This window comes from Bidens hawaiensis, unplaced genomic scaffold (assembly GCF_021521415.1).
Source record: "Bidens hawaiensis isolate Kalapana, Puna unplaced genomic scaffold, B.hawaiensis_p1.1 tig00016232_1, whole genome shotgun sequence".
NCBI classification, from domain to species: domain Eukaryota; kingdom Viridiplantae; phylum Streptophyta; class Magnoliopsida; order Asterales; family Asteraceae; genus Bidens; species Bidens hawaiensis.
Window position 1 is genome coordinate 335,812 of NW_027492481.1, and position 23,534 is coordinate 359,345.

General features: G+C 33.5%; 1 protein-coding gene and 1 pseudogene across 4 annotated transcripts; both read right to left on the reverse strand.

The window, feature by feature from the left end:
- Nucleotides 1–1,446: 1,446 nt before the first annotated feature.
- Nucleotides 1,447–3,744, reverse strand: LOC143551014 (protein ECERIFERUM 26-like; annotated as a pseudogene). Its single transcript, XR_013138428.1, has 2 exons — nucleotides 3,269–3,744; nucleotides 1,447–2,458 (listed from the first exon to the last, which is right to left on the reverse strand). The product of XR_013138428.1 is annotated as a protein ECERIFERUM 26-like (transcript).
- Nucleotides 3,745–17,880: 14,136 nt separating this feature from the next.
- On the reverse strand, nucleotides 17,881–22,095 carry LOC143551043 (uncharacterized). 3 transcript variants are annotated; one of them, XM_077041570.1, is made up of 6 exons: nucleotides 21,536–22,085; nucleotides 21,009–21,443; nucleotides 20,000–20,507; nucleotides 18,659–19,924; nucleotides 18,414–18,459; nucleotides 17,881–18,235 (listed from the first exon to the last, which is right to left on the reverse strand). In XM_077041570.1, the coding sequence occupies exons 1-4, from the start codon at nucleotides 22,056–22,058 to the stop codon at nucleotides 18,889–18,891; spliced, it is 2,502 nt and encodes an 833-aa protein (XP_076897685.1). In that variant the 5' UTR covers nucleotides 22,059–22,085; the 3' UTR covers nucleotides 17,881–18,235; nucleotides 18,414–18,459; nucleotides 18,659–18,888. The 3 variants fall into 3 exon arrangements, with proteins under 3 accessions (XP_076897685.1, XP_076897684.1, XP_076897686.1); XM_077041569.1 differs by lacking the exon at nucleotides 17,881–18,235 and having other exon boundaries at nucleotides 18,258–18,459; nucleotides 21,536–22,095; XM_077041571.1 differs by lacking the exon at nucleotides 17,881–18,235 and having other exon boundaries at nucleotides 18,260–18,459; nucleotides 18,659–19,909.
- Between the last annotated feature and the right edge of the window lie 1,439 nt (nucleotides 22,096–23,534).

Consider the following 23,534-nt stretch of genomic DNA (forward strand, 5'->3'; position numbering starts at 1 on the left):
TATAAATAACATGGGGTGTGTGATCAATGTCACCATAAATATTACAAGTACCTTTTCTTTGGTGGCTTATAAGCTATACATGTTAAATCCAACTAATAGCAAATCATCTGGATCAAACCCTAACCTCTTAGAATAAAGAGAACACCGATACCTCCATATACCAAAGCCGAGTAAGGGGTACTTGATTAGTATGAGACCGAGTATAAAACATAATGTTATATATAACTGGGTATGAGAAGACCGGTCTCACAATTCACAACCGACACATTGCTATAATATCTTAAAATTGTTACAAAAAACAGGCTGTCTTTTAAAGAAGGGAAGCTATGGAAATTTACTGTTAAACATAATGTTAATTATCATAGTTCTCCTGTTCCAGCCTATAAAAGTGAACCATGGGAACCATGGGAATTGATGAAACAGGCTGTCTTGTAAAAGTGAACCATGGGAACCATGGGAATTGCTGATACAGTTGCGGAGCTAATCTGGCTAAAATCACTTTTACAAGAACCGGGAGTAAAGATGAATAAACCCACTCTTTGGTGTGACAATCTGGGAGCCACGTATCTTTCAGCGAATCCTGTGTTTCACGCTAGAACTAAACATGTGGAGGTAGATTTTCATTTCGTTCGTGAGCAAGTCAGTCAAGGAAATTTGAAGGTTCAATTTATTAACACGGATGATCAAATTGCTGACATATTTACGAAGCCGTTATCAACTCAAAGATTTGAATTCTTAAGGTCAATGTTGCAGGTCGTTACCCGCCCTCAACTTGCGGGGGAATGTTAAACATAATGTTAATTATCATAAGTTGGAGGATGTTTATTGTAACTAGTAGAACATATATAAACCTTCTTGTAATCAGTTTTCAATTAATGAAAAGATTTATGAGTTAATATTTACTTCCCCTCATATGCTAGAAGCTTAAAAATACTTTTAGTGTAAAGTTCGTCAACTTTAATTGTGTGGTCACATCAATCTTTAGTACCTCGTGATATCATTTTATTGTTGTCACCTATTTATGATCCTCCAATTGTTTCGGAATTGAAATAGGGACTAGCTACCAATTGAATATATAGTATACAATATATATAAAATAGAAAACTATAAATAACTTGAATTTGTATTCCGAATTGAATCGAATTTCTCAAAAGCGATATAATCTTGAGCTTAAATCAAATCGATTGTTAATCCGATTCAAAAATCTGAAAGCTAAAATTAAGTTTGTTTTAAGTCTGATCATAATACCAAACACTAGTAATTAATTGTTATTACATAACAACTATATGGTTGTATATATGTGTGTACATTTAGAGCTTAATAAAACCCTAAAATCACAACTTTAGCAATTTTATATTTATAACATATAGTTTACTATATATTTTGTGATTTTATAAATGTTTTTTTTTTTGACAATAAAGACGATTCTCGTTTGGAAAACATATAAAATTACAAATTTTAACATTTCTTACACTCCTTTGACGCGCTCGAAACAACTTATTTGATAGACAACCATACAAATGTAATTCCACGCAATATTAACTAAAAACAAGGCAATTGTGGTTAGATGCATCCAATCGTAGTTGTGTTTATGCAACACCCCAATCTTCTTTAAGAACTGATTTAAACTCAGGCACTTGATTTTCTGGCAATGTCAAGCTTACGATCCTTCCATCGGAACAACCTTTTGGTGTTGGGAGAACCAAAACGACACCTTCGTCACCAATACTATCGATAGAACAATTTACATAAACGGGTTTTTGTTCTTTCACTTCCATCTCATAAAATAAGACGTCACTCAAATCCACAAAAGTCAAATTTGCCCCGTATATTATAAAATCGGGAAGCTCTTCACCTCTCTCCATGGCTTCTTTAATTTTCATTTGTTCATCATCTGATTTGTTCATAATTAGGGACACTAGTTCTAGCGGGTCATAATCTCCTGGATGAGTGTCGGTTTTGACCACGCTGATGCTTTGACTTTCATTTGTGATGATTCCTTTATTTCGCTTCCTCAAGTCATTTCGGCATATGGTCACAACCTTTGGTTCTGACCCATGTCTCACCTTTGTGACACATAGCCAAAACACAACACAAATGCACTCAAACTCGGGAACGTGTTGACAACTTTCTTCTCTCATATTTGTGCTTGCAACCGAGTTAACTCAGATTTTGAAATATAGAATGGAATTTTTTCCATTTTAGAGTTATTTGTAGTAGACCAAAGGTCTCCAACCGGGTCAACCCGTTTAACTGAGAGCGGGTCTAGGTTTGGCTTTGGGTTTTGGAAATCATAGGCTTGGTATTGTTGTTGGGCCATAGTGAGTGGTTGGGCCGGGTAATGGCCCGAAACCGCTTGAGCCCACATGTTGATGAAGCTCGTTGCCGAAAAAGCATCTCCAAGCACATGAGACCAACTCATGCCAACCGATTTGCCCCCACATTTAAAATCGGTTAACTGTAAAGATAACTTTTAACGTTAGAAACGTGTTAAACAAAATTAAAAAAAGAAAAAATAGTCAACGTTTATATGTTTGTCTCAATGTTTCGACTACATCTATGTTTCCTTTTTGTCGGTGTCAAAATCTAAATAAGTTTTTGTGAATTTGTTGTACATACAATTTTTTTATTGATACATCGTAACACTTGTCTCTACCGCTATGTGTGGAGTAATAAACATTCAAATTATTATTATTATTATTATTATTATTATTATTATTATTATTATTATTATTATTATTATTATTATCTGAACGGTTATGAGAACTCTGGCCTAGTGACATGCCTCTTCATAGCCCAACTGTGTCAATATCTCAGATCGAGTTTCAACCATCCATTGTTAGTTTGACATTCGAAGAGGGCGTCAACCCGTTTCAGGAGAAGCCGACAACTCGTAAAACCCTTGACTTGCCCATGTGGAGTCCTATCCACCCCGGGTGGTGCATACAGACCAAATGACAACTGACTTGTCTGTAAATTAATAGTATGTCTATCCAATTTTACTTTTTAAATGTTTCTAGAAAAACATAAGTCTAAACAACTTAAAACTTTTAATTAATTAGAATTTTATCTATTTAAAGAAATATATCATTTATTTTGTATCATAATTGCATAAATGTAGCTAATATTAGTCCTCACTTTCTAATAAAAGTTAGTTGGATGTCTCATCAAACTCAAAAAAATGGATATGCATAGGCAAACCATTATAGATTATTTTGTTGAGTATTCAAATTAAAATATAGTTGAAAAGGAAGACTTGCAAGCAAACCTGTATTAAAACCAATGGAGAGTAGGCCAAATCAGGACCAAGAACTTGGTTAGGAACAAGAAGCCCGTGTCTCGAATCATCTTCAGATTCGAGCCACTCATCGAGGCTAAGACGACACTTAGCCTCATAGAGTCGCACTCCACTATCGTTACATTTGATGAAAGGTCGACCCGAGTCTGCCCTTCTAAACCGACCACACGGGATGTAGGCATGGTTTAACCAATTGAACATAGTTTCTTTTATCTTCAAGATGGTGAAACCATCAAAAGTCGGGGCTTTGAAGTAGTAAACAAACCGGAGGTAGTGAAGCTTCATGGCTAGGTCCATTGCGGTTAGCTCCTGAGCCGCATCGTGTCCAGATACAAACCCGGGTGCGACCGTGGAGATCTTGATGTCGTAAATGGAGTTTTGGTCTTTTGATGGTACCATTTTTTCTTTCGAAGATATAATTTTGGGGGACTTGGATGTTTCATTTCATGAGGGTATGAAGTGTCTTATATGGCAAAGTATGATCTAGGTGTTCAATAATGAGCATTTAATATAGTTTGGTTGGGCGAAAACAAGTAAAACTTACAATTTTTCTAACTTAAAACATTCAATTATATTGTGTACGTGGGAGATGTCTTCATAAACCTTATCCCATTTTCTAAAAATAAACTTTTCATATCATATAATAGAGAGAAGATATATAGATGGTTTTTATATATGAGGCCGGTAAGAAGGAATTTGAAACACATAGTTAAATTTGTAAATGAATCGAACGAACATGAACAAACATAAACGAGCACACTCAAACAAACAAAAACGAATATATATAAAACATTAAGAAGTTATTCATCCAAATAATAATATTTAACTATTTTCTATTAATATATAAATAACATATATGAACGAGCATAAACGAACGTTCACGAACATAAATAAACAAACGAAACATGTGTTCATGCTTGTTCGTTTAATAAAATGTACACAAATATTTTTGTTCATTTGCGTTCGTTTATTGAATAAACGAGCATAAACGAACTTCCCGCATAACTGTTCATGAACAGTTCATTAAACGTTTGGTTTGTTAACAGACCTACATATAGCATATTAAATAGTGGTTCAGATATTAGACGTGTGCCAAGTGTACAAAAGAAAATAAATTAAATTGCAAGATACAAGAAATTGAGTTAATTGCAATTTGCGTTCATGTAATTTACAGGCGGGCTCAACTTGAGTTCTACTTTTAAATAATGGGCAGTTTTGCGTCACCAAGATTTTTGGGCAGTATCATTATCGGTATTATCAAAACCAACGTCGCTATTCGTTTTTATGGCCTCTAGTCGATATAAAACACGACTTTATTTTTTCGGTTACTAGTAACGAATTGAACCGAACCAATGACTAGAGAATAACATGAGCACCGATATCGATGTTATTGAAAATGCTATTGATATTCATTTTGGTTGTTTTGAATTGATGTAAAATACGTGTCAATATCTTTTTTGGTCATATCTTGGCTTTATATCATTTGATTTTCGCTTTTAGTTCTTATATAGAGTGTAAGTGATGTAACCAATCAAACTAATAGCGACTGAATTTCCATCAGGCAACAGAGGGGAATCACGCTAGCTTAGACAAAAAAAAAATACTTTTTATTTATTTATTATTATTATTTGAAAGAAGGGTGTAATTACACGACGCATCCATGAGAATGACCTATGCAGATGGCCTGGGTGGGGGTGTACTTTTAGAAAATACTTCCAACTTTAAATTTTGGGTGTAACTGCAACATAAGTACAAGTACACCATGAATGACTTGCATTCATATCGTATTTATCAAATAATGTGAGTAGGGTTTTTATAATTTAAGGAGTGGATGTTATGAGTGGAATAAAGAGAAAATATAATGTTTTTTCAACATATTTAAAAATTACTGTTTATACTATATAATTTTGTAATCGTTTTTTAAAGTGATTGTGAGTGAAGAAAAAAAATAATGATAAATATATAAAAACGTATTAATTAATGGAAAATAAGAGAGACATTGCAGTGTTTTTAAGTGTAAATTGAAATATTGAGAAAGGAAGGTATGAAATTGGAATGCTCTAGTAAACGGTTTACAGATGGGGATGTAGTGTATTTAACAACAAAAATCAACCCCTGAATAATACATATCAATCAAAACTTGTATAACTTATGTAAGTAGTGATGGTGATTTCAAACGGCACGCTGAGGTAAGAAACGAGAATTTGGTTGATGCCGGTTAATTTAGTCGTGGTACTTGTATAGGTACAACACATGCTATAGCAACCATAAACGAAAAATTCAAACATTAATAAAGTCGTAATATGAGTAAAACGATATCCACGCGTATTTGGTTAATTACGTTGGTTTAATATAAATCCGTGTAAGATCATTCCGGACATATCCCCTATCTTTATCTCTATCTTTATAATTACACTAAAAATCACCACAAGTTATCTATCATTTTCAATTAATAATACTTTTTATATTTTTATAATCACATTTTTCTTTTCTCTCTTTCACTTACAACAACTTTTAAAAAACATTAAAAAAATATAGAGGGTAAACATTGTTTCTCTAAATTTACTAATTAATAGTAATATTTTCTCTTCTCTCATAATCACTTACAACTAATTCATATAATATAGAGAACTCATAGCATTCACATCTTATCCCTTATTTTGTGTAAGAGGATTTTTATAATATAAGGAGTGATTTAAGATGTTGTGAGTGAATGAGATAAAAATATAATGATTTTTCTGTATATTTAAAAAACTATTGTTCACCCCGTATAAATTTTTAATATTTTTTTAAAGTGGCTGCATGTGAATGAGAGTGAAAAGATAATGATAAAGCTATAAAAAAATATAATTTAATTAAAATATATAGAGAAAAAATAATAATATTTAGTGTAGTTTTAAATTAAAAGGTAGATGTAAAGATGTGAATGTTCTTACGTAAATACATTCAGGACCTATTGTAAATACCAACACCCGACACATTCAAATTTATGACTTTTATTTGTCTGCTATATTTAATTTTAATTAATTTATTATAGCTTATAACTTATTTAATTGATTTAATTTATTGGTCTATTACAACCCACGTTAGTACGTTACCCCTTACAAGCAATGGATTCTTATACATTATGGTTATGCCTAAATACTTTTGAAAAAGAAATCATAATTCTTTACCTTTATATATAACCTGTTTAATGCTTTTTTGTATAATATAATCTTATAGTTTATATAAACTTTACTGTTAGTTTCTTCTTGAGTCTATGCCATTGTGTTGTTTCATCTAATTATATCAAATTCTTAAAACCTTTAATTATTGAGTCTCTGTAATTTTCTTTTCTTTTCATAAGAGAAATTGGAATTTAATCATCTTAACTTTAACTCATTGAGTGACGTTAAACTCAACTTTAAAAATATATCAGGATAGTTCCAATTTTTAACATGGTTTCCTCCTTTACCAAGCTTTTTCTAACAAAGTCAAACCCAATTAGTTTTTTTCGACGTGACACAAAAACTTAGTTATTTGCAGACTTAGATGCTTATGTGGCAACCATCACCATATCCACCACCACCGCTGCCCACAAACCATCACCTCCACCATCACCCTCACTGCCGCAATCACCCCATCACACGTCACTACCTCCATCTTCATCGTCCGTACTACTAATAAGTAATTCGAGGATTGTTTCTGTAAAACTATTGTTCTAAGTACAAAGAGTAACAAGAACAACATTTGTACACGAAGCATATTAAGCACAAAATTGAAGCATATTGTGATTCATCTACTTAACTAAAGCTCAGTTTCAATCCGATTTTGATTACGTCTTCAAATATTGCATTGTGTTCGTACATCAATCTCTATGTGTAGGGTGTCATTAAGGTTTCTAGTTCATCCAGTGAAACGAACACTATTATCACGGATTTGTTCCCTAATATGAATTAGGTTCATCCCGTGAAGTGAGTAAACGATTAAATATATATTTTTTTAGAATTTGTAATCGAATAGAACAAATTAAACTATGTTAGCATACCTTTAGTTTTCATTGACTTGTTATTTATTATTTACTAGTTTTTATCCCCAGTATTACGGGGGTTGTTTTTCATTATTTGTTTATAATATTTAAATATTTTTTGGATTTTCTTTTATTTATTGTACAGAAGTTAATAATATACTTAGTATTTGATGATGAAAGAGTTTCACAAATAAATGAGATGTTATAACCCAGTTTGAAAGCTATTTGGGTTTGGTGAGACCCATGACCCGTTTTTTTATTATAAAATTGTTTTTTAATTATAAATAATATATATCTTTTTTAAGGAAATCAAATATTATTTTTTTAGTATATCCCTATTTTATAGACATTTCATATAAAATAGTTGATGAGACTAATTTTTAATTTAATGAAATGTGATAACTCGTTTAAGGAATATCTAGGTTCAGTGAGACCCATACCCGTGAGTTCGGATCAAATGATGAGAAACCGCCATTTACAAATAATGCAATCTAATGGCTTGAGAGAATGTAGGGAGCAACCAGAGAGCTTTTGAAGATTTCGTTTATATGTATCATAGATTATAGATAGTATTGCCAGATGTAACTAGTGTAAATCGATTGAGCTAGAACAATCAAGGGAAAATCCGGATGATTTATTCATGAAAACCACAATGATGATATTGAAGTTATTGAAATGGATGTTAAATTGGTGGAACATGTGCATGTGATGTATGTATGCATATGTGTATATATATTATATTATTTTATTGTTTTATTATTATTATTATTATGAAAAATTATTTTATCCATGCAAGCATCCACGTAAGTAGCCACGTCATAAAAATTAACGAAATTAGACTCCATTAGTAAAAAGCTCAGAGGAGGAATATAAGTTGAAAGTTGGGACTGTCGTCCTACATATCTTAAGTTGGGCATAGTGTTGATCAATAGATCAAAGTTGAGATTATTAAAAACTAACATTTTTTTTAACTGCCTTTGAAACTACCCCTAAAACCTGAGTGAGCCTTCTTAGACAAGATGCCAACGTTCCATACTGATTTTTATATTACAAACCTGACTCACCCATAAAAATTATCGAGGAGAAACCTCACCAATGTTAAAAAAACCTCCCCAGTCTCTACAGTTCTAATTTTAATAGTTTGTATCCCATTGGCTAACAATATTAAAAACAACCAGTTAAACATCTACCCAGGGGTATTTTCATCCACTTAATACCTATATGATTTTAAGTACATTAAATAAAGTTATATTAGAAAAAACAAAATAAAGTTATATTAAAAATTAGATTAAATAAAGTTATATGATTTTAAGTACATTAAATAAAGTTATATGATTTTGTATCCCATTGGCCATAGAATTCTAAACCTCCGTAGCCACCACACCAAGGCCGGCTTTGAGAGATAGGAGGAGGGGGGAGGCGACCGTTCCCGACCCCACACCTTGCTAGACCTGATTATGTGTGTGTGTTCAGAAAACAATAGTTTAAACTTTAATCAACATTAAGGTTTCGATTATAATGACTTGTTTAAAACAATGCAACATAAAATAATACCAGTTCATCATTGATGCTTTATGTCACACATATGTCCCTTAACACATGATTGATCACCATTAGTCACAATAAAGAAAACATAAGGCTTAATCAAGACTATAAATATCCAAGATCAAAATTATCAAGTTCATTATTACTAAGGGTTAAATCAAGAATTTATACACAAACTTGAAGATGAAGAAATCACAAGACTAACCCATTAGAGACTAATTAACAACTTAGTAAGATAAGTTGTTAGTTTTTATAAACTTATGATAAGTTTATAAAAATATAAATTTAATAACATATCATAGTTGCGGGTTTATTTTAGCAGAAGATGGTTATAATAAAATATTAATTTACATTAAAAATTTCTCGGGAATTAAATACCCGAGTATTTGTTACCAAAGATCTGTTTGATTAAAATTACAAGGATTTTCATAACACAATAGAGCCATCTGAATACACGCTTGTTTATCATCTGCTTGAGACGACTCCTAATCCTTGTGCATGTTGATTAACTTAGTTGCCTGAAATGTTTATAAAATACGTCTGTGGCGTGCTAGTGAAACGTTGACAAACTCTAAAAGAGTTTAATAAACTTTTCGTTAAATACAAATATATTTTTCTGTATAGGTCAATGAAGACATCTTTCATTCTTTCCACCCCGGGATTTGTACCACTACCATATACACACAAGTCAAAGGTTCTCCAAGCCACGTCGCCCTTTGGAGAACTGATTATGATTGACATTAGCATACCTGCTGGTATGAGTTATGTTTAGATCCAGAAACATGTGTAATCGGTCTTAGTTGTTTTTTATTTTCTATTTCTTATTGTAACGTTTTTAGAGATCACGTAATCTCATGCAACGTAATCTCATGCAAAAGTTTGAATAAATCTTTAAGATAAACAATACATTTATCTTATAGCTTATAAATATGCTTTTAACTATTTGTAAATGTTTAACGTATTCACCTATTCTGTCTGTGTGGTGATTCATTTGAAATCCTTCTGTTTGTATGATGCTTAACCTATAATAAAATATGTTTAAATAAATACCTGGATCGAATGCAAACCATACTGACCTGGTTTTATCATTTCAAACCTCGTTTATGAAGACTGGTTTAGTTGATAGGTTTAAAACAATTTTTTCTTTAAAATAATATATTTTGCCATGAGACGGGCCGTATCAAAAGTGAGACAGTCCGTATATGCGTGACAGGCCGTCACATATTGTAATCTTAACCCATATCAAAATTAAGGATGATACGGACCATATAATGGTTAGACGGTCCGTCTAATCCTACCGTTTGGCTCGTTAAATCTAAAAATGATTTTGTAAACTTTCCGATGTCCGTTTAAATGTTCTATGACCTTATGCATGTATGAAACACTTATATGACTTATGTGAATTATTTTGACAACGGTTCGATCGTTAAATGTTGGGATACTCGCTTAAACGTAATAAACGAACTTTAAACAAGTGCTAGGGATACTATACCTTACTTCTAAGCTTAACACACTCTAAGAATGATTCAAAATGACTTCTAGTACTGCTAGACACTTGATCAGAGCTTCCTCCTTTGTAAGAACATTTTCTTTTTTCTTGTTCTTACCTAGCAGTCTAGCACCCTTAAAACACTAGCCTGTTTGATTTTAGAGTTTGAGATGATAATATGTGTTGTTGTCCATTTAATGGTTTTTATATGAAGTGTATTTATAGGCCAAGAAGTGAGAATGAGTCAGCAATGATTGTGCAACACGTAAGAGTCGATTTTTGACATTTCTTGCTGAAATGGGTGGTGAGACGGGACGTCACAAAATGAGATGGTCCGTCTCATCACATCGTCGCAAAATTATAGGCGGATGAGACACCCTACCTCAAGAGTTAACTTAGTATCCAGGTTTTGTTTGATACATACCGTCTAATAATGAGACAATACATCTTATTTGAAATTTGGAAAATTACAGATTAGACCAAGAACTTTGAGTTTGGCTGAATGGCAATTTGATCCCTCAACTTATAAAGTTAGCAAAAATAACACATAAGTTTTGGGAATATTACAGCGGTGAAGTGGGAAGTGAAGGGATGTATTGTCACGTGTGTTGGTTAACACTAGAAGCCAAATTTGAAGGAAAATAACCACACATAATTGTTTATATTGGCAGGTCCAGTGTGAAATGGACCGGCGTCTATGGTTGCTGGAAGAGACCGTGGATCGACTTATTCACATGCTTGGCTATATATAGAAGATTTATTCAAACTAAGTGTTTACCCTTTTGCTCTATAAAAAATACACACACACTTCAAGGTTAAATTCTTCCATTATCCAAGGTTAATCAAGCTTCAACTATCTAGAGAAAAGATTAGAGTGTAGAGCAAAAAGAAGAACTTTAACTTTTCAAAGCTTAACATCCAACCATCTTATTTTTAATTTGAGGGGTCAACACTAGAGGTTGCTCTAGTGTTTTGACAAACGAGAAATCATCATTAGTTGGTGATTTGAGAGAGGAACACACTATCTTAACATAGTGTTGTTATGTATTGAATTGAGAACTCTATCTTGATATATAGTTAAATTAGCATCAGGTAAACTTACTACCTTTACATTGTGAGATTAGAAGAAGTTGTAAAGCTAAGTACTTGGCGTGCTTGGTGAAAAATGTGATCACTCACTTAAAGAGTGAAACATTGTATTCGTGATCCCTACCATTTTAGAGAGACGACTAGTGAAGAGAATCTTAATCGAGGATCAGGGAGATGACGTAGAGGGAATTAGTTAATAGTCACTTGAACCTTTATAAATCTAGTTGTGTCATCTTTAACCCTTAAACCCTTTAAATATTTGTCTTTGTTTAATAAGTTATGAAAAAAGTTTATCAAAGTCATTAGCTCATTAAAATTGTATTTAAATCCAAGAAAAATTATTCACCACCTCTAGTTTTCTATAATATATCCATTTAAAAATTTAATTATTTTAAGCCTAATAAAAAGACCATTTACTAATGACCCAACTTTTTCTCGTATTCAACCCAAAACCTTTAATGATTCTCGACAACGGTTGTGACCACACCCACCCACCTTCATTTAACACCCCCCCCCCCCCTCCTCTTCTTCCACCACATCCATCTTTCCGGCTAACAACCCCCATCCTGCCATGGTTTTCCCATGACGAGTCTTCACATCATACCTTCTTTGATTTATAAGGATAAAATAAATATATAACTAACAAAGGCTTAAACTTAATCAAGGTGGGTGGTACCACCATGACTCCGTTCACTTAATTCACATAGGTTTTGGCGTACCCTATGAGACTTCAATACACGTGGGTCCATGACATTGTATTCTGCAGCAATTATTTGGTTTGGTTATTAACGGATCATTAACTTATCCGATTATCTTAATTCCACCATAAAAGAGAAACCCGTCATATGTGGGAAAAAGCTTTGATCCAACCTAAAACCTCAATTTTGTTATGGTTGAAACTTAAACCCGTGAAATTAATATTGTTGCCTTTTTAAAATTTTTAACTAGTTTCAAAATTAGAAAATTAGAATATAATAATATTTTTCTTTTATAAATTTAAATTAGATAAAATTACAGATAATATTCTGTATGTTTTGTATTAGCTTACTTTTTTAGGGTTTGGATCAAATACAAATGAAATTAACGTGCTAAACGTGAGAATCAAGTAGAGTAATTATATATGCAAGTAGAGTAATTATGTAATTACTCTATGATAATTCTATGATAATTACTCTATGATGTAATTACATAATTACTCTACCTGTATATATAGTTACTCTACTTGATTCTCACGTTTAGCAAGTGTAGAAACATGAAATGAATCTGACCTGATCCATGACGATGTTCCCCGGTCTTCGAGATGAACGAACCACGACTCGATCTTCTTCTCCGGTAGCTTAAGATCTGCAATGGTTTTTGGGGGTGTGGAAGTGACTGCTAAGAAATCTCAAGGATCTCTTGTTTACAGACACAAAAATGGTTATGGTGGTGGCTCTTATTGAGAACAACCAACCCTTAATAAGGAGGTGGAGACCTCCTTATATAGGGAGCCTCATGGCCACCATCATGGTACCCTAATGGGCCTAGCCCAGTTAGGGTTACCTCCACAAAACCCCCTCAGCCCAATAATATTGTATTAGTCCATATAATAAAATAAGCCAGACATAATAAATTAAGGTCGTAAGCCGGGTTTAGTACCATACCCCTACAGCAAGTTAATTTTATTTGTACGTTAACATTCCCCCACTTTTTTAAACCTTAATGTTTTAAAAGTACTCTCAACTTTATTTTACGTTTCAAAATTTTTTCACTTTTCAACTTTTATGACTAACTTTATTAGTTGTTTAAGTTAAACCAAGACATGTGATTAATATATAACCTAAAATAAATGTCTAGCCCGAATATACGTGCTTAACAAGTCACATAGGGAAAGTATGATTTAATGTAAGCATTACAAATTGTAAATTTATTTTCAACATTATCTAATTGATTTAAACTCCAAAAGAGTTGCTTGATTGCTTCATTTGTAAACATATTTATTACACTTTATGATGAGATTTTAATTTTCTATTTCATTTCTTTTTCAATGTGTTTAATTTTGATTATTTGACTCATTAATGGTACAAAAGAATTCATCATTACTGGTGGAGTTAAGTGTATCTTAAGTAGCATAGGACCATTGCCAAAGAAAGTAAGAAACATAGGCTTTTCATTTGTCAATATTCGGTAATTATCTATATACAGTAAAAGTCAATGTTGGTGTCGCAAGGCCTTCCATTGGGCTAAGTGACGGACCAACATTGAGGCTTACCATTTGTTTTTTTTTTTAGTTTTTTTTATTAAATATAAATGTGTACAACGGTTACTTAAAAAAAATACTAGCATTTACGTTTTATTTTGCATTCTTATTTTACTTTGAAACCGTAACAGTTTTAAGTTACTAACAGTAATATAAAACACATTCTACAAAAATAACAAGATGAGTAAAATAACCTACGAACTCGTCAGATCGTCATAAAAACAACCTGTTTAGAAAACACATTCACATGGTTAACCCAAAATAAACGCATATGCTAAACTCAAACCCGTAAATTTCATATCATATGTATATATGCTACTTACACCCTACCTATTAGTAATAATCTATAGTACAAATTTAATATTAGGTTGAGTTCACATATTCAAACCCTACCATTTACTCATTTAGAGCATTCCTAATTGGTTCATCTCCAAATTAAGATTGCATTAAAAATCATTACTTTTTTCTATCAATTTCAACTAAATAATTGTTTTATACCTTTATTATTATATTTTCTTTCTCATCCATTCACAACCACTCCAACCATACCTTAAAAAAATAGAAAACTCATTGTGAATGCTCTTGCATCTCTTTAATATCTCTAAATCTAAAAATTACACTAAAATCACCATATTTTGTTTCGTTTTCAAATAATTAATATTTTTTTATTCATTTACTATTATTATTATTAGTATTAAATTAAACAAAATTTAGTTGTTTTCAAATGTCAAGGAACCAAAAACCCAAAAATCATTAGTGTCATCAAAAGTATTGTCGCTTGCTAAAAACCCTCCTTACGTTTTTTCTTAATTTTTTCAGATAACTATCACTATTATTTATTTATTTACTATTTTTATCCTCTCCTCCACTGCTATATATTTTTAATATTAGCATCATTATTGCCTGATAAAAACCTTTTTACACGAACGTAGATCACAATTGAAAGTTGTGGGCAAACGCTTGTAAACTTAAGACAATTCGAAAGTTAATTACAACGTAAAACTATGTGTTGTGTTGTGTTGTGTTGTGGCTCGCAGAACAAGTCTGCCAAAAGCCACTTAGGCAGTTTTCATGTTGAAAGCCATCTTGAGACAATTCAAAAGTAAAATAACCTACGAACTCATCAAATCGTCATAAAAACAACCTGTTTAGAAAACACATTCACATGGTTAACCCAAAATTAACGCATATGCTAAACTCAAACCCGTAAATTTCATATCAGATGTATATATGCTACTTACACCCTACCTATTAGTAATAATCTATATTACAAATTTAATATTAGGTTGAGTTCACATATTCAAACCTTATCATTTACTCATTTAGAGCATTCCAAGTTGGTTCATCTCCAAATTAAGATTGCATTAAAAATCATTACTTTTTTCTATCAATTTCAACTAAATAATTATTTTATATTTTTATCATTATATTTTCTTTCTTAACCATTCACAACCACTCCAACCACATCTTAAAAAAATAGAAAACTCATTATGAATGCTCTTGCACCACTTTAATATCTGTAAATCTAAAATTACACTAAAACCACTATATTTTGTTTCGTTTTCAATTAACTAATATTTTTTTATTCATTTACTATTATTATTATTATTACTATTACTATTATTATTAAATTAAACTAAATTTAGTTGTTTTCAAATGTCAAGGAACCAAAAACCCAAAAATCATCAGTGTTATCAAAAGTATTGTCGCTTGCAAAAGACCCTCCTTGCGTTTTCTTAATTTTCCAGATAACTATCACTGTTATTTACTATTTTTATCCTCTTCTCCACTGCTATCTATTTTTAATATTAGCATCATTATTGCCTGATAAAAACCTTTTTTCACGAACGTAGATTACAATTGAAAGTCGTGAGCAAACGCTTGTAAACTTAAGACAATTCGAAAGTTAATTGCAACGTAAAACTACGTGTTGTGTTGTGGCTCGCAAAACAAGTTTGCCAAGCGAGACAATTTTAAAAGTTAAATGCAATGGAAACCATCTCGAGACAATTCAAAAGTTAAATGCAATGTAAAACTACGTGTTATGCTACGCCAGAGTGCCACCTAGGCAGTTTTCACACTATCACACGCCCGACGCTATGGGGCAAAAACAATGCTTCACCACTGGATTTGAGTTGACCGTCATTTCTTGTGTTATTTTATTAATGTTTAATTAATACTGCAATCGTCATATTAAAAGTGTCCATATTTCCTTTTTTATTTATCCCATTACAAATGCCCACTTTCAAAATTTATTAGCCAATTTTCAAGTTTAACCTAACCTTAAACACACACAACTAACGATAATACAATATTGATGGACCCAATTTTCAAAAGCATTATTATCATTTATAAGCAAAAAAAGTAATCATTCAATCTTACTTGAACTTTGTGTTTTTCAAACCGACACTTTTAATGGGACGGATGGAGTAAAAGAGTATAATCAATTTTATCAAGAGAGTAATATTTCCAACTTCGCCCATTTTGCACCCATTCACCCCTCCCATAACACCCTCCAATGACGATGCAAACTCCTTTGCCCCATCACTTACGTAGTACATGTGTAGATGTATTTTTAAAAGGCACGTGTGGGCAGCGTTTTGTTCTGGAACCAAGTAGAACCAACTAGCATAATAAATGTAATCAGTAACAACTATCGACCCACTACATATTTAAAGCTCACTTACATTGATGACTACTAAAATTAAATCAGAAGTGTATCACAATTAATTTTACATGTCAATAAACCACTTTCAGATCAAGATAAAAAAAATGATAATAAAAAAACAAAACCAAAACGCTAGAAACATGCCTCATGTACACGTAGATGAATAAAGCAACCACCAAAGAATATGAAACAGATCCAAATCTTGGAACAGTTGGCTATTCTTTGTACCAACTTTAATACTTATATTGTGAAGCCATTCAGATCTTTAAGGGTAACATGTGTGCCAATGGCTAGACATGTGTTAGCAGAACTGTAAATGACCAAATTTTCAGCTGACAGTTTGTGAACCATTCGACAAAAAGTTCGTTTATGTTCGTTCGTTTAATAAAAGAACAAACTTGAACAACAAAACTCCATTCGACTAGTCAAACAAACTACCATTGTGTTCACGAACGTTCAGCAATGTGCTCACGAACGTTTGTTCATGTTTATTTGTATATATTGTTCGTGAAAGTTGCCTTAACATAAAATAGAAAAATATACTCATATTGTTTTTTTCAATGCTAATTTCCTTATTATTCATATTTGATAAATACATCGACCTCAATCTCTAGACTCCACCAATACATCAAACACAAGCATAAAATTCCATTCGATAAGTGTTCATGAACCGTTCGTACACATTATTTCCTTAACAAAAGAATATGAACAAGGTTTTGTTTGTATGCTTTATGTTCATTTGCAGCCCTATGTGTTCTGCTTTTGACCAGTTGACCTCGACTCAAGGTCAACGTTTCACATATTGATGACCATTTTTTTACTACATTGTATGTCATTCGATCTCGTATGTCATTTACGCTGGTCCAGACTCTTTACAAATTATTTCAATATAGTGCAACACTTTAAACCAATAAAGATGACATTTTAAAACAAAGAACAAACAATGTCATTAAAGAAGTGCCAGCAACATTTTATGAAAAGTTTTCTTGAGGTGATTAGTCAAAAAAAGAACCTTCTGGCTATTGGTGACTATTATACACATTCAACTTTCAAGAGCAAATAGGCTCTAAAGGTGAACGGAAGGACTGTAATACATGACCCATAGATCAAATATTCGGAACATTGGTACATTAAGTATTGTAGGGTCTTGTAAATGTACCGGAAGCATGCACTCATGGTCAACAAAACAACGCTATGTAGACAAGTCCCATAAGGTCCACATGGGCTTTGTACCTAAAACACAGTAAAGTGTTTGCATGTCTAACATCTCTTACAGATTAAACACAAGTACACAACCACCATATAGAAGGCAAAATTTTAACAGAATCAGGTTCTACCCGAAACCGTTTAAACTAAAGTAAATCTCGTGTGATTTCCATTTTGTGCCAAATATTCACCCCCCCCCCCCCTTTTAAAAATCATCATCCACACACACACTAGCATGAACTTGTTTGCTACCAAGCAATTGTGTGGATATAATAGATTAAGATACAACACCGCTTCCTTGCGACCTGTTACTTTATTCTTACTAAAATCAAAATAAATTTAAAAAAAGCTACAGGTTAAATCCATTAAAAAAATGCATGTCATTGTTGTGAGGCATCCATATCGGAAGTTGGAACACTTAAGAAGCAATCATTAGGGACTGCTAGACATTAAGGCCAAGTTGAGTGCAGACACTGTTGTGGGGTATAATAACACAAGTAAATGCCTAGCTAAACTTAAATCGCCTCCAATTATTGGTGAAACAAACTATGTCCCTATCAATCAACATTTCTTCTAGAAAATAACTAGAATGTTCAAACTATTAATTACCTGCCAATTATAATATCCCGAATCTGATGATGCTAGTCAACTCAGCCACATCTGGTTGCAGTCGGCCATATAAAACCCGAAACCTAATTTAATAAATTTAAGAAAAAAAAAAGAAAAGAAAGAAAAGAAAAGAAAAAAAAGGAAAAAAGAGAAGAAACGAGTAACTAAGTAAGGTAAATATTATAATTGCAAAATAGTATTTTGCAAATATTATGTTACACTTCAAACCGCTAGGAACTTCAAAAGATTTCAAGAAAACACCTTGCCAAACGATCTGATAAACCGCCAAAAGGAACCATCCAGCAACCTGCATGTGTTTAAATTATAATGTGGCCAAGGTAAACCTATTTTCAGCTGTAAACTAAGTCCCATAATAGTTACAGTTATCACGATTGCTAAATCAAAAATAAAAGGTGATGTTCACCAAATAACACAAGTTTGATCATAGTAGATGTAACATGGTTATCACTACCTAATGATGAAGGTAGTAATAGATTAGGACATACATTAAGTTGATTAAGTCGCTAAAAACATTGCAGACTCCACTTAGAGGTGCAGAAAAGTTCTTCAAATACTTTAACCAATTAAAATCAGCAGAAACCGGCATTATCCCATTGAACCTGCAAAAGAAACACACAACACATTTATTCTACAGAGCCCAAAGGTTTAAACACAAATCCATTGAATCTTCCATCCAGCTGGTGTTTCCCATCGGTGCACCATTACACGGCTCATATCATACTTCTTCAGCCATATCATCAACTGTTTCTTCATCCCGTTGAACATTTCTATAAACTTCAGACTTATAATCAGCATCACCAGGTAAAACCTCATGATCCACATTTTTATCTTTATGATTATCCAAATCCTCATTGCTCAACCTATTACGTTCTGCTGACTTTGACCTTGATCTTGACCTTGACCGTCTTCTTTGTTTTGATTTATGTTCATCAGAGCGTCCTTTGTGATGTATGCCTTCAGGAGACGCTGACCTGGACTGCCTCCTACTATGATGCTTTGACTTTGACTTCCTGCTTTTATCAGCTTTGCCACTTGACCGGTGGTTATCTTCTGGACTCCTACTTCTGGACCGTCTCCTATGTTTTGATTTGCCTACATCCAAACTTCTATGATGTTTTTCATCTACTGACGCTGACCTAGATCGCCTACGGTCCCTGTGCTTTGTGTCACTAGATTTGTCACCCGAACCATGCTTATATTCTACAGATTTTGACCTTGACCGTCTCCGGTCACGACGTTTTGACCTTTCCTCCCTACTGTGATCTGTTTTATCATTTGATCGATGTTTGACTTCCAAAGACGCTGACCTGGATCGCCTTCTGTGTTTTTCTTTACTTTGATCATCACGATGACTAATCGGAGATCTAGAATTGCCACGAGAAGATTTCTTGGACCTATGGGTGGGGCTTTCATGACGATGTTTTGGAGATTCCGACTCGTCACGGTATGGTTTTCTAGGGCTTATACTCCTGCTTCTGTTTCTCCAAGAATGTCGGTCATTCAATCTGTTTCCATATTCTCGTCTTCTACTTCTATCGCTACCACCCCTATAATCCCTAAAGGACCGTCTTTCATATTCATAACTGTTGTAATGGCGAGATCTTACTGGTGACCTGGATCTATAATCCCTCACACGGTGATGATGTGGCGAAAATGAACGAGATCTCCGCCTTCTTTGATAGCTTATGGGAGACTTTGACTTGGATCTTGACCTTGCAGGAACAGGTGAAGGTGACCTATGAACACTTACACTTCATCAGCTAATAAATAATATAAAAAGAAAATGATCAAATTGTTAATTAACAAAACCTTGCATGTGAATCTACCTGGGATTTTTAACTGGTTCTTCATCATTGCCAATAACCCCTTCAGCTTTTAACTTCATACTTATTTCTGCAGCTCTAGCAGCAGCCAGTTCTGTTGCCGTCTTCATAGTTGCTGCTCGATTAGCTGCTTGTTGTGCATTCATGGTTTGCTGCATTAAAAGAGCTTGTTGAAATTGCATTTGTTGCATTGCAACAGCCTGCTGCATCACCATTGGCAAAGAAGAACTAGCATTGCTGGCAGGTTTCTGAGGTAATGATTTTGCCATTTCAACGTTTAATGGGCGACCTAAAACATCCATGTTATTTAACGCAAGTGCAGCAGTTGCGTCTTCAGGTTTTGAAAATTTTATGTAAGCAAAATGCTTTGATTCCGTGATAATACAGTCAACAACTGTACCATACAAAGAAAAGAACTGTTTTAGCTGCTCTGCAGTAAGCAGTGGACTGAGATTACTAACTTGTAGAGTTTTCTTTAAGGAATCAGCCTTTGCTGCCTTATCTTCTGGTCCTGACAAAAGAACAACAAATATAAAGAAAAAGCTTAGTAAATTGCAAAACAAAGAATAGTAGATGTTTGTTTCCAACACTAAAAAAAGTAAACACATGCTTATTTATTCAAGGTAAAGTAAAAGACATCACTAATGCCTCTAGTAGAAACATAATTCTGTATATACTACACAATTTTAAAGTCTCTAAATGTTTGTCAATAATGAAAAGAAAAAAGAAGGAATCTTGACATCAATCTCAAAACAATTTGTAGCAATGACAGTATCCAAGTGTAATAAAGATGATGAGACTATTTGTCTATCTAAAGATTCTGTCTCTAAAAGAAGAATAAAACTCAATGAGGCCTATGAAATTTCTCACATTTAATTTATATTTACAAGTTAAACAAAGCTCTAAAGCCTTTTACTACCTCAAAGATTAGCTAAAATCTTAACTGTGCTTTTATAAAGACAGTAATATATTATGACTAAATTCAATAAAATAAAGGCAAGAAACAACATACCAGACGTGTCTTTAGAAGACTGAGCTTGTGCACTGGAAGCATGCGCTTGGAGTGCTTGAACAGCAACAATGGCCTGTGCAGCTGCCATTGCAGCAGCAGATGGTGCCATTGGTGCTTGACTAAGAGTTCCCATGGTACTTGTAGAAGCCAAGGCAGTCATCAGCAGACTATGTGGTGGATGATTGAACTTGCAATCAGTTTTCACACATCGTCCATTCAAGTATTCTCTGCAAACTTCCCCAAGAGATGCTCCAATCCCGGGCAACACCACCCCACCCGAAGCACTAGGCACAATACCAGGAATTATACCTAGCAGACCCGGAAATGCCCCTGAAACAGAACCAGAGTAATTTGGCATGTTTGGCATGGTCTGGTTAACCATATTTGGGTAATTCAATTGTGGTGCAAAACCCAATACCCCTCCTGTAGCCGTGCCTGAGAATAAAACAAAGAAAACAGTTAGTCAGCATTAGAATAAAGTCAGATATATGTATACAATATGCATGCATGATATGATATTCATGTACCTGCACTGAAGAAAACTGGAAACGGGCTACCCATAATAGGCTTCCCATCACACTCAACATCCAGCATGTAATTCCCTCTTTTTGGAACCACATAAGTAACCGTGTAGGTCCCATCACCCATATCCTTAACAATACCTTCTTGTTCCGATCCCCCAACACCCACTCCCGGTGACACCTTCACCTTAACATGGGCTCCACCATGGGGTACTTTCCTACCATCTGAATCCTTTGTAACAACCACAAATGAAGATGGTGCACACGCAGTTCCACCAGCAACACCAGTCCCAGCAGCCGTGCACTTGGACGGTTCCACTGGTCCAATAGGCTTGCTACTCAAATCCTCTTCTTCATCACCGTCACTATCAGACAAAGCAGCCGGCTCTCGATTATTCTCAACGTCCTTGAAGGTAGCGTCAAAAGCCGCCTTTGCAGCAGCGTCTTTCTCAGCATCGCTCTTTATTTTCGCCTCTTCGGCTTGCTTCATCCATATTGGCTTTACCACCGCCAAGTTACGGTCAGCCATATATACCCCAAACTATGACCCTGAGATCTTGCTAACCCTGAATCATGTTAATAGTTCAATTAATCAATTAATCTACAAGTCGATGTTTACAAGTAAAGTTACTGTCTAATTATCGATAATCAATAATGAACAATCAACTTCACAAATTCAAAAACCTAAACCTAAACCCTGTTAATAGTTTGATTAACCATTTAATAACAAATAAGAACCAAATAACCTACGGATTTGATGCTTCTAAGTTAGCTTAAAGTCTAATAATCGATAACCAATTTCGCAAATTCAATAACCTAATCCTAAATCCTTATGTTAGTTCAACTAATTAATTAATAACAAATAATAACGAATTCACGCATGGATTCAATGTTTCTAAGTTAGAATACTGTATAATAATCGATAATCAATAATCAATTTCACAAATTCAAAAACCTAAGCCTAAATCCTTATATTAGTTCAATTAATAACAAATTAACGCATCAATTCAATGTTTCTAGACTAGATTACTGTCTAATATTCGACATTCAACAATCAATTTCACCAATTAAAAAACCAAACCCTAAAATAAAGCACAAATAATTATACACATAAACATAGTTTACACAATAAAACAATCAAAACACACACACGCACACAGATATATATATATGCACGGACGGAGAAGAAGAAACATACGGTGGCCGGCGGCGGAATACTCGTCACGGAGAGTTCGAAGATTATACGTACGGGGTTGAGATCTTTTGGGCGAAGAGGATATTATTATAATTATTATTATTATTGAAACCCGTGCTTTTATAATATTCATCCATGTACTTTCTTATTTCTTGTATTTGACCTTTTAGCCCTCGGACTAGGTATTGGTTACGCCTATTAGTGGCGGTCAACGACCGAACTGGCCATGTCAATGTCAGTTGACACGTGTCAGCTTCTTACGACAGAAGCTGATTCATTCAAAAATCGTTGTTGGCTGTTGTGACGACGGCCTGTCACCATGCCCTGGTTACTAACATACATCAGAAACCAACTACTTGTAAATAGATTTATGTCAACTCGAGAGTGTTTCGTTTGTGGCCACACAGCAAACCATTATGGGTCTTGGTAGTGGTTCGCAACCATCGGTTTTCCAAAATTTTCTTATGAATCTTAGACTTTAAATTGTTGCTATAGTTGGATGGCTATTGTAAAATACAATATTTTTAGGGTGTTAGAGCATTCCCAACCCATTCCCTATATTATTGTGAGAAGAGTTTGTAAATTATGGTGAGGTTTTTAGTGGTTGTGAGTGTAAATTATAGGATGAAGAGAGAAAATGTAATGATTTTTTGTAAATTTGGGAAAACTGTGTTTGTCCATATTTATTTTTTAATATTTGTTGAATTGATTGTAAGTAGAGGAGATGAGAGATAAAACTGTAATGATAAATTAGGGGTGACAATCTTAACCTATGGGTTGTATCAAAATGTATAAGATGAGTTAGAATGG

Coding starts and splice junctions, on each gene's coding strand:
- LOC143551043 (XM_077041570.1), bottom strand. CDS start 22,058: ATGGCTGACCGTAACTTGGCGGTGGTAAAGCCAATATGGATGAAGCAA. Junction 20,508..21,008: donor GTCTTCTAAAGACACGTCTG/GTATGTTGTTTC, acceptor TTCTTTTGTCAG/GACCAGAAGATAAGGCAGCA. Junction 19,925..19,999: donor GAACCAGTTAAAAATCCCAG/GTAGATTCACAT, acceptor TAGCTGATGAAG/TGTAAGTGTTCATAGGTCAC.